Here is a 16,737-nt window from a genome sequence, read left to right on the forward strand (position 1 = left end):
CAACCGAAGCAGCGATGTAAAGATATACTAATGTTTATTCAAGGTGCTAATGTTTTTTTGGGGGGGTAATGGTTATGTTATTTACAGCGGAACATCTTTAATGTTGCTTTCAGGGGAAGTGGCTTCGTTTTCGTGATTATAAGGAGCCGTTAGGTACAGAAGGTGGATGGCGATCATATGTCTCGTAACGCAGACCTGCTGTGCAAAAGCGGATGCGAAGCCACTTTACCGCTGCACTTACCTCCATTAAGAATCCCTGTCTCTGAATGTGGAAGTGTTGACGAGTAAAGATGTAGTCCTGAGATAGTGCGTCACCGTCTGTGCGTGAGGGGCGTTTAATAACCACTTCTTTCCTGTACACTTTAAAATGTGCCGTCGATCCACAGTCCGTCTCTTATTGGGGGGGAAAAAAGTCACAAGCATACTCTTGTAATCTGAGGTGAACTATGGTATTAAAACTTTACACATAATAACATAAAATAATAGGCTTAGATATATATATGTATATATATATATATATATATATATTTTTTTTTTTTTTTTTTGTCACCTTCTGTCTTTTAACACTTCGTAGTGATACTAAGTTAGTAACATGGTATGAACCAATTCCAAATAACTTGTTCATTCAGTTCAAACTGATAGAAGTTGCTTTATAGAGTATACATCTTTTATAAAACTGATTTAACTGGTACAGACTGGAAATAATTTATATAAACCTAAAGTATTTGCTGTAATATTGGGGTAACTAGTTCTATTCCTCTTTAAATGGTACAAACTGAGTAACTGGACAAAAACGATCTGGTTCTGACCAGGTTATATTAGAATAAACTCGTAACTTTCATAACTGCGAACAGCAGTTCACAAGTTTTAACAGGCTCTTGACTCTTTGCATGTTTATTCTATTTCATAGAAATGAGACTGGTAACTGGCTTTAACTGCTTCTCACCAGTTTAAAATCAAATGGTTGACTGTTTTTGAACAGCTTGAAGCTTGAACACTTTCATCAGTTGTTATAAAAACTGTCACAAACTGAAATGACGTGGCTAAAATATATGACATATGACATGTAAAGTGAATTTGATGGAATTTTAACTATAATAACTTGACTTTAAGTTGTATAATCGCTTATAAATACAGATCTAACTTGTAAAACTAATTCTAAAATGGTTCCAACCAGCAGTTGAAATGGATTTAAAGTGGTTTGAAAGGTTTAAAAATTAAAAAATTTACTGATTTTTTAGGTTCAGTTAGTTCACTTGTGCTGCATATTTAATTTTTTTTTCCTTTTCAAAATTCATGTGTTTAGTTTACACAGCACTGTGACATTACTCCACTTGCTATGGTGGCATTCAGACCTTGGCAATGAACTTGTTTTTTTTTTGGTTTTGTTTTGTTTTCGCTGCTTCGTTTACTAGTTTTCATTCATTTTCGAGCGGCGAGCCAAATGCATTCACTGCACCATGAACATAAATGCATCGAGCGCTCACGGCATAGAGGAGAACGGGGTTCATTAAAGCTGACGCGCTGTTTGTTAGCAGGATGCATGCTCAGTGACACTGCACTCAATAACTTAAAGAGGACGTGGGGGGGGCAACCACCTCTCTGTCTCCTTGGCCGCTTTACAGGACTGCTCCTACTGTGTCGAGTTATCGCCGTGTTTAAATGAGCTCCGTCGCCATCAGGTGGACCAAAACAAAATAAAAAAGACTTAATTTACAGATTTCCGGAGCCGTGACAGATTTCTCTTATCCGTACGCCTGACTATCCGTTACCTTTGTCGGGCATCTGTGATGTCCTTCACCTGCTATCAGATATGATGGAACAAGAGGAGGAAAAAAAAAAACGGGTCAGAAAGAGCACGAAGCTAAAGGTCACCCTCTTCTCTATCCGGTACACAAAGAGAAGTGAAATATGTATTCTGTGGCGCTGTGATCAAACAATAAAAGAACTGTCCGCAGTGTTACTTCCCTTCTCTCTGCCAGGACTTTTTTTTTTTTTTCTCTCTCTCGCTCTCTCTCTCTCTCTCTCTCTCTCTCTCTCTTGGAATGTACCACTGCATTCAATCCTGCTGCGTTAACCAGGCTTTTCTCCCCCATCTGTCCTTGTATCTCTTGGAGCCTGCAGTATTGTTGTCCCGAACCTTGGAGCACAAGGAACGTCGTCCTTGCCTCGGCGCCTCGGCGTTTCTCTTTCACCATGTATTAGGAAGCGTTTTATTTATTCAGCTCGTGCTTATACCACAATGGCTTATTTAGGAGTGACACATAAGAGGATTAAGAGATCTCTGTGAAACGCTTTCATGAAATGGATTATATCTGATTGGCACGAGTTTCTCAAATTGTTGTCACGTCGGATATTCCATTCAAATATTAATGGGTATTTCTCAGCTGGTGCAGAAGTTGTCAGGGCTTTTCAATATCAAACAACCAAGCATTTTATTCATTAAAGGCAGTCACGTGTGCGTGTATCTCTTTGTGATTAATTCTAATGCTTATATGCTTTTGGATGGAAGATTTCTGCAAGTCATGATGCGTTTTGTTTTGTTTTGTTTTGTTTGTTTTGTCCGGACACGAGTCTCAAGAGATTGTGCTAAGTGCGTGAGCCAGTAGGCCACTTCCGAATACTATCTTTTAAAATGATAGTTTAATAAAAAAATAAATAAGCACTCATTTTTAAAACATGGCAGTACATTTTGGTAATATTTCAGCGTCTGCACGTGTCCCTTTACGATTGTTTCGCAACGTCTGTGCGCTTTTCCTCGTATAACCGCACGTTTAATCTTTTCCCATGCACATTTCACTGGACGCTAGTATTTAAATATTAAATGTCCGTTTGGCACCCTTCTCCAAAAGTGTGTTCATCCATGTTAAAGGAGTATGTTGATTTTATGTCGGTTTCAAAAATGATCTGATAAAACAAGTGAAACTTCTTCACGGGAAACGTTTAAGCCATTTCCACACAGTTGATTTTTTTTTTTTTTTTTTGTGGATGCAGGTCCTCATCCGGGTGGCTGTCGAGGATTCATTTTCCAGCGTCGCAGCATATTTGACAGTGTTTCTCATTTTCTCATAAAATATTTGTGTTTGCCTGCGGGCCTCTCAATCACCAGCATCTCTTGTTCAGTCAGCAAGTCTGCTGTTGTGCTTATTGGAAGCTTTTTTTTTTTTTTTTTCCCGTCATTCGATACGAGCGGAATCTCCAAACAGGGCTTTGCAGCCAAAGTGCATGCACGACATACAGTAAGCGGTATAGCGATATGAAATATCATCATGCACACACATGCTCTCCAAGTGTAACATCACAATTTCTTTCTTTGCTCCCGAGATGGATAAGTGTTTCCTGATATTTTGCCCCGGTTGGTGATTGAAGTCTTACCAAAACTGAGGTAATAAAAAGCTAATCTTCTCTCTTCTTGAATCTAATTCAACGGTGTCAGATCTCAGTCCCAGAGTCCTGCATTAAACGTATTAGATCTTACACTCCCTCAACGCATCTGATTGTAATATGCAGCTGGTTATCGGGCATTCTGCGTAGCCTGATAGTGACACGTTCATCAGATTCCGATGCCTTGCCGCAAGGACACAATCTTGTAAGTTCTTGTCTTGTATCTTATTTCACCTTATACCACTTGCAAGTAGCAGCGACTTTTAAGTATTGAGTTTACAGCTGGGGGGGGGGGGGGGGGGGACTGTCCTCAGACACAGATGTAATGGTATTCACTCAACAGGCAAAAGAGGCTCGGGAATCATGTTTCATACGAGCAAAGTTATTCTCCTTCGAAACAAGGCAAAGTAGATCTAAAGTTGTAACACCGTGTGTACTGCAGTGTGTCTTTGCTGACATCTCCGAGACAGAAAAGCATCTCAAGATCCAGAGCAGCTCCTCTTCAAAGTCGTGCACACTCTCGTGGCTTTTTTTTTTTTTTTTTTCCTCCGGAGTCATCGGTTCTTGAACTTACTCAACATTTTTGAGAGTGAAGCTCACTGAAATCCAACATGAAACTCAGGTTGTCTATAAGAAAGATAAAATGATGCAGAAGAAGAAGAAAAAAAAAGAAAAAAATCAATATTGGACCCCCGTGCTACTTACTTGTGCTGTTTATTTTTAAACTTGCGTCTGCAAAGTCCGGCTGTACGCTGATGATGACATCGTTTCTGACCGCGGTCTCTGCAGGTTATAATCGGCTTTCAGTCATTTTTAGAGATTTTTGCGTCGCTGCTCATTTCCTCAGTGTTGACAATAATTCATTTCATATGAGGGCAATTTGTTATAATACAATGAAAATTTGGTTGGATAGTGAATTCAGCTCAATTCTTCTCAAGGATTAGATTCTTACCAGAACAGCATGCCGTTTCTTTGAAAACTTGTACTGTGTCGCAGGAGTTGACCCTCAGCAACATCTCCGCCTCTGAAAACAGGTTGGAGGCTTTTTTCCTTCCTTCCTGTGCATCTGTGTACTGTGGCGTTGGCGTGTTTGAAGCCAGGAACATTTAATTCAATTAAATCGTTAAGATTAGAGGGTGACCTCTCATTTTAATGAGGGCTAACAAGGCTTTTGAATGAGCTGCACTAATTAGGGGCATATTATTCATCTGCCACAAGAAAGATTTCATTGTGCTCAGACAAAAGAAACTAATAGCGGTGCTAATGGAACCAAACATTTAAGTTATCTTTTTTTTTTTTTTTTTTTTTTTTCGGGCAAATGTGATTAGATTTCATTTGCCATTATTATTATTATTATTATTATTATTTTTGCCATAACTGTTATAGTGTTATACTGTTCCAGAGGACAGTGATAGAGAGCTGCAGCATCTTATCTGTTGGAATGAACCCCTCAACATTATGACCAGAAACGTTCTTCTTTTTTTTTGTTTGTTTGTTTGTTTGTTCGTTTTTTGTTTTTCCATCTGCCCAGAAAAGAGCTTTTGATTGCAGATGTCTCATTTCTTCCCTTAACGTGGCAGGAAGAGAAAAAAAAAAAAAAAAAAAAAAAACTCCCTCTCTTGTCAGCTTGATGATATCACTTAAAGTATGTCTCATATTCTTGATTAATGACGTACAAAATCAGTTGTGGTGATTAGCATTCTTGTTTATCGTTTATTTTCTTCCCCTTCAACTCTTATCTTGAACAGCTCCCATACAGCAGCATCATCTTCCTCCTCTGAAATCATAATGTGGCCCAGTCTGTCTATTTATATCTGTTTGGAGGTGTTCCGTGTCAGAAGTCTTCATGTTTAATGCTTTAAGCTTTTTATATAAAAAAAAAAAAAAAAGGAGAGCCAGAGGATGAATACACAGATCTGAGGGAGTGCAGAGTGCAAAGAGCCTGGAGTTGCTGTCAATCAGAGGAGAATTTATCAGCACATCGAAGGGGGCTGGAGATGGTTTGGCTTTCATCTTAACCACATGTTGTCATTCTACATTACAGCTGATAGAGTGTGCTTAGGTAGGTGGGCAAAAAAGGTTAGGCGAGATGAAAGCGACTGCAGATGAGGAAGAGACAGGATTTATGGATCTGTCCTCTATCCCCGAGCAGAGGAACCAAAGGACAGCCAAGGACAGGGCCCCTGTTCATAAAAACAATGTTGTTAGCATGTGTAGTATTTCTGCACGTGGCCGTAGTTTCTTCTTTTTTTTCCAACGTGGTGTGAGTAACGCCTCTCATTTTCTCCCCGTTGGTTTTGGGTTTTTTCCCCGTTTCTTTCCCCAAAGCTGCTATATAGTCTTACATAACTTTAATCAATGATTGATTGTTGCTTAATTAAACTGAGGTCTTTTTTTTTTTTTTTTTTTATCGCTCTTGTTCTTGAAAGCACGTCTGAAAGGTGTGAAAACAAAACTAACAAGGGGCAATAAATATGACAGAAAGTAATTAAATACCTCTTTTTTTTTTCTTTTTTTTTTTTTACACAACCAGTCCATAGCACTAATCTGTGGTTTTATTTTCCGAGAGAGTAATGATTGATTTTCTCTCTGCTTTTATCGCATCCCTTTTTCTCAAGACAACAACAGAATTGTTGTCCACTTCACGGTTGTATTTAAAAATGTAAGCACCGTAACGCTTGTTTCAGGGGCTTGACGATTTGATGAACCGCTGGACGGAAATGACCGTGGATGATGTTTGTCGAGCGTTTCCTTTTACGCCTCCTCCTTTTCTGCCTTTTTGTTTTGTTGTCTGTGATAACAAACTGATTACCATTGGTTTTTGGAGCTCTGATCAGACCAAAGTCAGATGATTGCGACCCCCTGCGCCGTGGCAAATTGTCACGAGAATCCTTCACAATTTCGTAATCTGAATGTTAATCACAAGATTACTCGGCGCGGGAATGAATAATTAAATTATTTTTTTAATTGCAGTCTTGCACCTCGGGACAGTTACCTTTGTATTATGGATGAAACCTTAATGGGAACGTAAAGGTTAATGCAATCAGTGTTTTATTCTTGTATCTCTCTCATATCAGTCTTGAAAACAATATGTCATTGTCCACAAACTTACAGTCGGTGTAAAATGTATGCAGAGTAGCGTCAGAATAACCCTGCACGTGTGAGCGGGGAAAGTTTATTTTTATAGCACCATCAGTCATAAGGCCCAAATCCTGATTAAAGTACGCCCGTCCCAAATACATTACTGTAGCATACATTCAAAATGTGATTCTCGAAGAATGAACCCATGAATGACACCAACATGAAGCATTTATTTGCATGAAGCCATGAGAATGAAGTCATTTCATGAAGATGAACAGAAAAACACAATATGAGAGATGATCACAAAGTATGAATACAGAAACTTATGTTATTATTTATAAAAACCTGTTGTGCACGGACAGCTATGGAAATGCCTCTCAAGACAAATACCGCAGCATCTCTGCTTAAAGTCTGAGCTGGTTTGCACCTCCTTTACAAACAACTGTAAAAGCTATAGAAGAGTCCCACAATAAGTTCCAGCCGTGTTTGAAGCCGGTTAAAACGCGGTTTTCATCTGACCTCAAATATTCTGGACGTCAGTTTTCCACAAGTGGCAAACAGAGAAACGAAAGGCCGCTTCAGCTTGTTTGTATATGTTGTGTTGTTTGTGAAGACGTTTGGTTATTTTTGTTTACGTGTCTCTCTCTCTCTCTCTCTCTCTCTCTCTCCCTCTCGCTCAGCTCTGAAAGACGCTCGCTTTCAGCTGGTGAACTTCTCAGACAACGAGCTGCGGGTGTCACTGTCTAATGTCTCGCTGTCAGACGAGGGTCGATATGTTTGCCAGCTCTACACGGACCCCCCGCAGGAGGCCTACGCTGACATCACTGTGCTAAGTACAACTACACAACACACTCGCCCGTGCATGCATGCTCATTCTGTTTGGTAGACCAAAGATGAAACCTTTGCTTATATATATATATATATATTTCTTTTTTTTTTTCTTTTTTTTCAACACTGTTTTTATATTTGGATGTTAAATTCGGATGATCTGTGACCTGACTGCAGCAAATAAACGCTAATCAGGTTACAGTGTTTGAACAAGAAGAGAGAAAAACCTCGACGTGACCTCGGAGTATCATCAAATGATAAAAAAATCTCTTTTTTTTTTTTTTTTCTCCCCTTAGTTGACTTTTAAAATGAGTAAGAGAATCAGCTGTCATCAGCTGTTTTGTGCCAACATGCTTGGTGAAAGGCACCATCGTCCCGTCTTAATGTTGCTTGATCGTGCCCTCGTCACGTCAGAGCGAGAGCTCCGGGCACGTTTCATTTTAATCAGTCGCTGCTCGTCAGGCTTATTTACTGATGTCGTCAAACATAGCTGGGAAGTATCGAACGGTGTGTTTTTGCTCCACACCGGAGGATAAATATAGAGATTATGAAGTGATATTACGTCGTGAAGGTTTCTGTGCTCTCCATTCAAATTCACACATACCAGTTATACACAAAGAATTCCTCCTATTTACTTAAGTAAATGTACTCGTAGGGGGAAAAAAAGTTCAAATATGGATTAACTTCTTTACTGAAGCAAAAGTTAAAGGAGTTCTGAAATGCACTCGAATATAATAGCGTTTAACTATTGGTGAACAATGCTATATAATTTTTTTTAATGCATCTTAAGTCTTTTAGTGTTGGGTTGAGACATGCATTTCCATATACGCCCATTTGAACATAGAAGATTTTAATTTGTGTTTAAGTTATTGGAGAAACTGTGTTCAGATTTAAGGAGTGAAAGTAAGAAAACTATTAAAAAAATATTGAAGTACACATTAAAACAGTATTTAATCCAACAGGGAGCCAGTGTATCGACTTTAGAATAATGCGTACTTTTTTTTCCTAAGTTGGACCGGACAGAATCATCTTGTGATTTGTGCGCTCTACTATTCTAATTGCCGTCTGACCGTCTTCTCCTCCGGCGTCGGCTGTGTTGTTCCCCTCCGTGCGCAGCGTTGAGGCGGTATAAGTGCTAAATTTCCTCAGTGTTTACCCAGTTTTGTTTGTGTGCGCCGTCGCAGTACCTCCGGGTGACCCCATCATCGAGGCCCGGGATGAGGTCCTGAGCGAGGGCAACGAGACAGAGATGACCTGCACCGCCATGAGCAGCAAGCCCGCCGCCGCCATCAGATGGATGAAGGGCGATAAAGAGCTTCCAGGTATGTGGTCCACACTCAGCTCCAAAAAAAAAACAAAAAAAACCCCACAGTCATCAATCGAGAAGCTTCTACCTGTAAACACGGTACAATAAATACTTAGGTGGCTCTAAGAGATTACGTTTTTATTTTTTTTATTTATTTAAGCAGATATTTCCCTTTGTGTAAGCTTAAGTGTCTGCTTTAAGTGGATAATGGAGAAAAATGTTTTCATTGACTAAGACATTACTGAGCACAAACAGTACGAAGGTAGCGCAGTATTATAGACTCAAGGGTGTCTGTTCAAAGTTCCCCAGTGGGAAATGACGAAACAAAGAACAGACAAAAGGAGATCTCACATTTCATCATCCGTCATCCGTCTTCAGTACTGCTTCATCCAACTGCGTATTAACTGAGTTGCCTGGAAGAAAACCAACCCTCGCACATTGAGAACATGCCAACTCGGTACAGAAATATCCCCCAAGCCCAAACTCGAATCGGGGATCTTCCCTTCTGTGAAATGCAAATAAAAGCCGCGACGCCACCGTGCAGGCATTTAAATCCAAGAAGCAAAGCACATCTAGTGACATTTGATGTTTCCGATTTGATATGTTGCATTATTTTATGTCCAACTACATTTCATCCATCCATCCATCCATCCATCCATCCATCCATCCATCCATCCATCCATCCATCCATCCATCCGACCATCCAGCCGCCACCAAAACCCACCAAGCCAGTCTTTGAGTTGTCCTAGAAAGTTACATTACCTGTCCAAAACCCGTGCAGGAACAGGGAGAACATGCAAACTTTACACGCACAATGCAGCAGAATTAAACCAGGATCCTCCCGGCTTTGAGGCCACAGTGCGAATCACTGAGCCACTGTGTCACCCGCACTACTCATTATTGATAACAAACAAGCCAATGGGAAAATAATTTCAGGGCTTAAAGGTTTTTGTTTATCTTAGGAGTATATGTCTGACGTTCCCCTGCATTTCTATTGAAGTGCTCCAAGCTTCAAATGCTTTCCCACTTTTCTTTCTTTTTTTTTTCGCTTGGCTCGTTTCGTGATTGTTTTTCAGGATTCCTTTCAGGACACGTTCTTTCTTCCTTTGCTTGCTCTGCACATTTGGTTCTTGCATGAATGCTGCTACTTTCTCTTTTTTTGGGGGGGAAACGGAGCTCTGCTGCGACTTTGACTACTTTCCATTAAAGCAACGTGGATGAGCAGTGGTGGCCAGAGCCTGTTGGCGCCGTTACAACCCGCATGCCTTCATCAAAGGTAGCTGAGCTTAAGAAGTCTGTGCTGAGCTCAGGGGTGAACAGGCCTCCTGCCAGGCAGCTCCACCTCGGAGCCCAGACAGTAAGCTTTGTAAAGACTTTGAAACAAAGGTCCTAATCAGAAGCTGTGCTGAAGGCCCAGAGCAGCTTCACCTCTACACTGCAGAGCATTAGGCTCTTAGTGGTCAGCTCAAACCTGAGAACCTTTCCAGTGTGTCAAGGTCGTAAAAAAAACCGACGCCTGATGTTTAGGAGAAGCTTTTGCTTTCCGCTGACCAGCAGATCCATGCAGAAAGTTCCTGCCTAGAACTCCACTGACTCTCCGTTCCTGTTCACAACCACCAAGGTTGAAGGCAGCTTCTAAGTCTGCACGTTGCCCCTGTGTATGGGGGGGGGTTACCCAACCCCCCCCCCCAACACGAAAAAACATGCACTCCAATGTAAGTGTGGGCTTTTCTGTCTCCCGCATACATTTGGAAGATTTGATTAGTCTTGATATACGTATAGTCGGCAACAGTTGGAGCTGCTGCAAGCTTACTTCATCATTTCAACTCCTCTCCATCACACACACCAAATTCAGTTATGAAACTAAATGTGTTTTAATAAATTAATTATTGAGTCACCGTCCATTCATTCCTTTTTATCATATTTATCTGCCAGTTTTGCAAAAGACTCCACTTGGCCTCCAGACTCCTCCTGCTTTGGCAGCTCTTTCGCTTCTATATGTGACATCCAATGCACAAATCATGTAGTTTCCACCACTTTTTCTCCACACAAACTACTTGAAAATGTGTTTACTTAGTGAGGTGCTGTTACTTAATATGAATAGTGTGACTAATCTGTGGTCCTGCTTTTGTAAATGGGCCAAGTGAAGCCATTATCTGCTGTGCCTGTTTGTCACTGTGAAATACTGATGCACTCTGCAGGGTTTTCAGTATTTCACCTAAATAGGTTCCACCCACAGTCACTTTTCTGCACAACCCCATTCAGCATTTTCCCATTTGCACACAATGTGCTGTGTCATTGTTGTCCCTTTATAATAGAACAAATCTGAGTACTCGCAGTCTCTTTAAGTGAGCTTTCAAACATTTGTTTTGTGAAATGACAGAGTTGTGATTTTGGATAATGCCAAATGCTCTTTAACCCCACACACACACACACACACACACACACACGTTCCCCCCCCCACACTTGTTGGGAATGGACGGGCATTCATCGTGCGGGGTCGTCACTCTTTCAAGTTCTACAACTGGTACACAGATTTTTTTTAATACAACACAGCACAAAACTGAGGGCTGCTTAGCACCTCACTTGACACACTCCTGCATGTTTAGTTTTTTTATTTTTATATATATATATCCATTTTCACTCCCAAGTTTAAAGGTGCCACCAGCAAAATCTCTCTAAAACAATGGTTGACTCTCCATTAAAGTCCACATTTCGTTGTTTCACGCGTCCTCTTTCAAGTGGAGTACAACTGATTTCATTGTCCTTGGAGGTCGGGCTTGTTGAACGCTTTCTCTTCAGAGAAGCAAACCGACTCCACGTGACTTCAGTTAACACCACTCACGCGGTCCTGGATCTCGCATCGCTCTGCTGACGCCGAATAGGTGAACGACAAAAGAGTGCGTGGAAATGAGAGATGGGAAGGGAAAGAAGGGACTGAGGGTGCCAGCGCTCTGACACCGGGGCAAAATTACTTACATTGCCTTTAGCTGCAGCTCCTTGCCTGGCAGACTTATTCCTAATTAAACGTCCCCAGAATTTAACTTAATTACCTTAAGGGATAATCAGGCTCTCTTAAATATCATTTAAAGGTTGCAATTGTCATGCTTGCCAATGTAAATCCAACCATCTCTCCTAATATGCACAGACCCATTATCTTCCTATTATCTCCCTCTCTTTTTCCTTCTGCTCTTATCCTGCTTGTTTAGTGATTTATTAACATATGCCCGACACAGATATCTCCAGCTCCCAGGCTTACATTACACAGAAAGTCATAAAAAAAAAAAAAAAAAAAATAGGAGTCTTAGCGGTGCAGCTCATTCCTTTTCTGTTCCTGTAAGACAAATGCGAGCAAGACGGATAGAACAAGCAGTCAGCAGGGCACTTCAATGAATGACAGGCACCGGAGGAGCCATTAGCTTCAAGTGCGAGACAACCACAGGGTGATTTCAATTACTCTGCAGGAAGACCGGACAAATGGATAAAAGAATATTTGGGGCAAAGTAAATGACAGGACTGGAGACACCACTGGATTGGATTGTTACCGGCCTGTTAACTGGCAGTTATCGGTGATCTTTGGGCGCTGGGCTGGCGAGCTCGGTCCTCTTCTACCTTCTCGCGAGGGTCAGTCGGCTGCTCTAAAGGATCTATATGTGCATTTGAAAGTGATAGCCCCCGGGCATGTGTTCTGATATTAAACATCGTATTACCAGTGTAGTTTGATAAAGACCGGCCATAAATTCTACTCAGTGAGGTATTAGAAGAATCACAGTATGGGGTTAAAGCAGACATTGGAAACTGGGAGCCCGCGGGGCAACGTGGAGGAGCCGTCACCAGCGCTCGATATGAACTGTATTTACATCCTAAATATCCCTCCATCCATCCATCTTCTATACTGCGTCATCCTGCCACGGGATCATGTCGTACTGGGGCTGATCCCGGCGACGAGCGCTCTTAAATATTTTCAAACTAAATTGCATTTTCAAGGTAAAAAATATGAAATGTATGGCTGTACAGACACACAGATAATTATTTTCATTAAATCAGTAGTGGAAGTGGAGGTGCTTTGAGGTTTGATCCATCCAGTAGACAATATAATTGTTTTTTAATATTAAAATGTTTCCCTTCGTCTGAAATATATGTATGTATGATGTATAATCAGTCCAACTACACTAATGCTTCACATTGAGAGCGCCCCAGTATTTTCTGTACAGGTGTCTGTATGAATGAGAAGTGCTAAATGCAGAGAAAATAATTTCCCCTCGAGGATCCTGAAGTATCTCAAAAAATAAAAGGCATTTAAATGAAGCATCACCGTGCAGTCAACAAAGGTCATTTAATTAACTTTGAAGGTGCTTTGGATGGCGCCAGCAGTCGATCTGGTCTGATCATTCCTCAAACTGCTGACCTGCGATTTTCACATACAACCACCTGAAGGGTTTCAGGGGAAAGAAGAAAAAAAAAGAGGTCTGGAAACAAGACAAAAATATCCAGTGAGCAGCAGTTTTCCCTGGGCTAAGATGCCTTGTTGATGCCAGAGGTGAGAGAATAATGGTCATACTGGTCCAACATCACCGAAAGGCAAAAGTAACTCAAATCAGCACTCTTTGCAAACCAAGGTATGCTGAGGACCGTTTCCGAATCTCTCAATCTGTTGATCTTTTGAAGCAGATGAGCTGCAGCAGCACCATTTTGCATGAGCTTAGCAAATTTGGACAATAGAAGATTGAGGGGGGGGGGGGGGGTAAAAAAAAAAAAAAAAAAATGTGATGACTCTCGATTTCCGCTGGTCCTATGAGAATTCGACATGATCGACACTAAAGCGTGGATCAGCCCCGTCTTCTTTTCACGGCTCAGGCTGCTGATGATGGCGCGATAGAGCGGGGAATATATATATTAAATTTTTTTTTTTCTCAAGACCAAACGGCACAACCTTCCCGAGCGTCAGTGCTGACCATGTCATCCCTTCATGACCACAGTCGGCTACATCAAGGATAACGCACCGTGTCGCGGCGTCAAAATCAGCTCAAACTTTCCATCTAAAGCGTGAGAACGACTCGACTGTACTCAAGACGTCCCTCTAAACTCTCCGTGTCTCTGTCAAAGCCCCGTCAGGACGCTATCGAACGGGAGATTGTTCACGGATGTACTGCTGACATGTTTACATCAACTGTGTGATGGAGTCATTCCGATGTAAAAATTCAAATCACAAAGACACTTTGATTCGCTTCCGAAGCATATCTGAAGGCAGGAAGTCGTCCAACGTGGAACATTGTGTGCAGCCGTCCATGCTTCGTGTGGATTATGTGACTTTAAATCACAGTTCGTAATAAGTTATATTATAAGTTGGTGGAAGTTTTCCCGTCACCTGAAGCACAATGAGAAGCACGTCAAACAAGGATTATTTAAAAAAGAAAGAAAAAAACATGAAATACACAAAGTTGTTTTTTTTCCCATTAAAACTCTATAAATGCCACTTGAAAGTTGAATTGACTTTATTTTAGTGACTTTTCTGTGCAGTGAGGCACGTTTGTTTGTATAGCACTGTTCGTACACGAAGTAATAGTAAGAAATACATAAAATGACATTAAAATCATGGAAATAAAACAAGATATTAAGAAAATAAGACTATTTGAAAGACAAAAGGCAATTAAAACAAGAGAATAAATAGTGAAGAATTAAAATGAAGGTTAAAAAAAAGGGGGGGGGGCATTTAGAATAGTGAAAAAATAGAATGATTAATAGGAAAAATGTATTAAAATCATGAAATTTTCAGCGCTGATTTAAATAGGCCGACAGTTTGAGCAGACCTGAAGTGTTCGGGAAGTTTATTCCATATCAGACGGTTTAGAGCTCATCCAAAGGAAATCTCATTACATTCTCAATACGTACTTAATATTTTAAGAGCTTTTTACACTCTTTTTTAAACATCTCATCATGTATTGTTTGCTTCCTCTTATTTAAAAACAAAAAACTGACAGTTGAAAAACAAGATCTCTTATAACCAATGAGCAATTTATTGACTCACTTTATTTATATCATGCGAGACTGTACTGGCAGATTATAGAGACAATTCCTTCTGTATATCTTTGAATAATGATCGCACCTTTCTACATGAGTTGTGTGAAGAGGTGGTTTTGAATCTATAACGGCCCCATCGATTTTCAGTAACAGTTTGTTTAAGGACCTGGAAATGTATCCACACACAAACACCAAACATATTCCAAACACATGAATTGTATTGAGCACAAACGTTGACATGCGCACCATTTATTCTCTTGCCCCGCCATGTCTGAAATGACAAATGCACAACAATAACCTTGCAAAAATCTGCTTCCACAAGGTGCTGGGATGCTAAATGCTAACTTTCAGTGGAGCAAAGTGTGATTAAATACTTTAAATGGCTCCCAATACTCACAATATATTTGTATATTTGATGGAGAAATCAGTCACATTGTATATATACATACAAATCAACATACAGACACACATTTCTCTATGTCCCCTCGTCAGTGGGCTTCACTATTCCATGTTCATCTATCTTGCTGGCCACAATTAGGATATTTTGGTGCAATGCTTTGATAAGAAAAAAAAAGGTCTTTTATTCCTTTATTCCCACATACTGTATATAGGAAGAAACCGAATGAGATCTACCAAGTTGAGGGAATCTCGCCGTACTGTACATGCAGGCACCGGGGGCAATTCACCCCAGCACATTGCCGTAGTGAGAGTGATTTGATGTAGCTTCATGCCTGCAGTGCACACCGGATGAAGCAGACACACAGAGAAAAAGTTGTCCCGGTGCGGTGTTACTACACCAGCTCTTGTTGTTTCCAGGAATGCGAGAGCGCGCGTCAAGACCAACATCCAATGTTCGGGGGCCCACACAGCCGACTGTGGGCACATGCGTTTTGACAAACCTTGTTTATTGCCCTCAAGAGCTACACATTGTCTCTGCCTGGGAAGATTAATATTTGATGCTCCACGTTTAGAGTGCTCAAACGTCCGTCTTGTGATGCTCCTCTGCCTTCCCAGAGAAAAACCGCTTCAGTCAGTCAGTTGTCCTGCAATGCAGTGCATGCAAATGCTTGTTTTTCTCTTTTTTGTTGGTTTGTTTTTGTTTTGTTTTCCTGCTTTATCTCCACCAAGCAGAAAAGGATGATGATTACCGGCTTACTGTTGCATTATATGGACCTATTTTTCTATCTTTGATTTGGCTGGTGCAGTGCTTAAACTGAAAGACAGTGGTAGGCTTCATATACAAGGTTTTTTTTTTTTTTTTTTTTTTTCCTTCTTCTTCTTTTTTTTCCTGTAATGACAGATGGTAGAAAAAGGGAGGATGAGCAGGAAATAAGATGAGAGCTCATTAATCATCTGCACAACTTTTCCATTTCTACTAATTATACCTTTTTCTTACCTTCGTACTTGCCATTGTACACGTTTCAAACCCGCAGACACTCGGCTTGTGTAGGTAATTTATTTTTATTTAATTTTTTTCTCCTCGTGGTACAATGAGAACCTGAGGTGTAAACGCAAACGATTCAGAAAACACAGGACTTGAATGGAGACATCTCCTCACGCCCGTTTTTCAAGCGTCTCAAAAGACGTTTTGATTTCGAGCGGACCCTTTCAGGTTCCCGTTTCCGGCGTTTGCGCGCGTCTCAAGCCTCTAGTGGTGCTTATTCATGACAACCTGTTCCTTTACACTCAGCCACATCACACAGATTTGCTTTGCCAGCATCCAGAAAGACAGCTGTCACCACAGTGACGCGATCACCCCCCTCGGGCTGAGCCGCAGCGCGGTGGTGGGTTGAATCGGCACTCGGCGTTCTCCACAGCCGAGACGCAGACTGATGGATGCAACTCTCCACGTTAGCGCGGGAGTTTTTTTCCCCCTCTCTTTCCAGCATTTTTTCCTGAAGTATTTCTTTTATCGATGAGACACAAACACACCTGTGCAAATGGATGCAAATAAAAAGAATCAATCTCACTTCGCTGCGCTGTGCTGTGCTGGGCGCCAGCGTCTGCATCCATCCTTCTTATTGCGTGTGGCTGTGATGAGCCCGTCCTCCTCATTGAATTCAGGAACATATTGTTTTTTGGTGGTGTTACACAGCGGATGGATTCCTGCAGCGAGG

At 41.0% G+C, this 16,737-nt stretch overlaps 1 protein-coding gene across 10 annotated transcripts in view; it reads left to right on the top strand.

The window, feature by feature from the left end:
* The window catches only part of cadm1a (cell adhesion molecule 1a), a 427,187-nt gene that overhangs the window by 336,129 nt on the left and 74,321 nt on the right, over positions 1–16,737 (top strand). For all 10 annotated transcript variants that reach the window (XR_013936111.1, XR_013936112.1, XM_080483120.1 and 7 more), the window contains 2 exons: positions 7,146–7,298; positions 8,478–8,615. Coding sequence is in view for 8 of the 10 variants with exons in the window: in XM_080483120.1 (XP_080339246.1) it covers positions 7,146–7,298; positions 8,478–8,615 (291 nt within the window). In the remaining 2 variants the exon portion in view is untranslated. The remainder of the gene's footprint in view (positions 1–7,145; positions 7,299–8,477; positions 8,616–16,737) is intronic.

The sequence above is a fragment of the Lipophrys pholis genome (genome assembly GCF_963383615.2).
Source record: "Lipophrys pholis genome assembly, chromosome: 16".
Classification (NCBI taxonomy): domain Eukaryota; kingdom Metazoa; phylum Chordata; class Actinopteri; order Blenniiformes; family Blenniidae; genus Lipophrys; species Lipophrys pholis.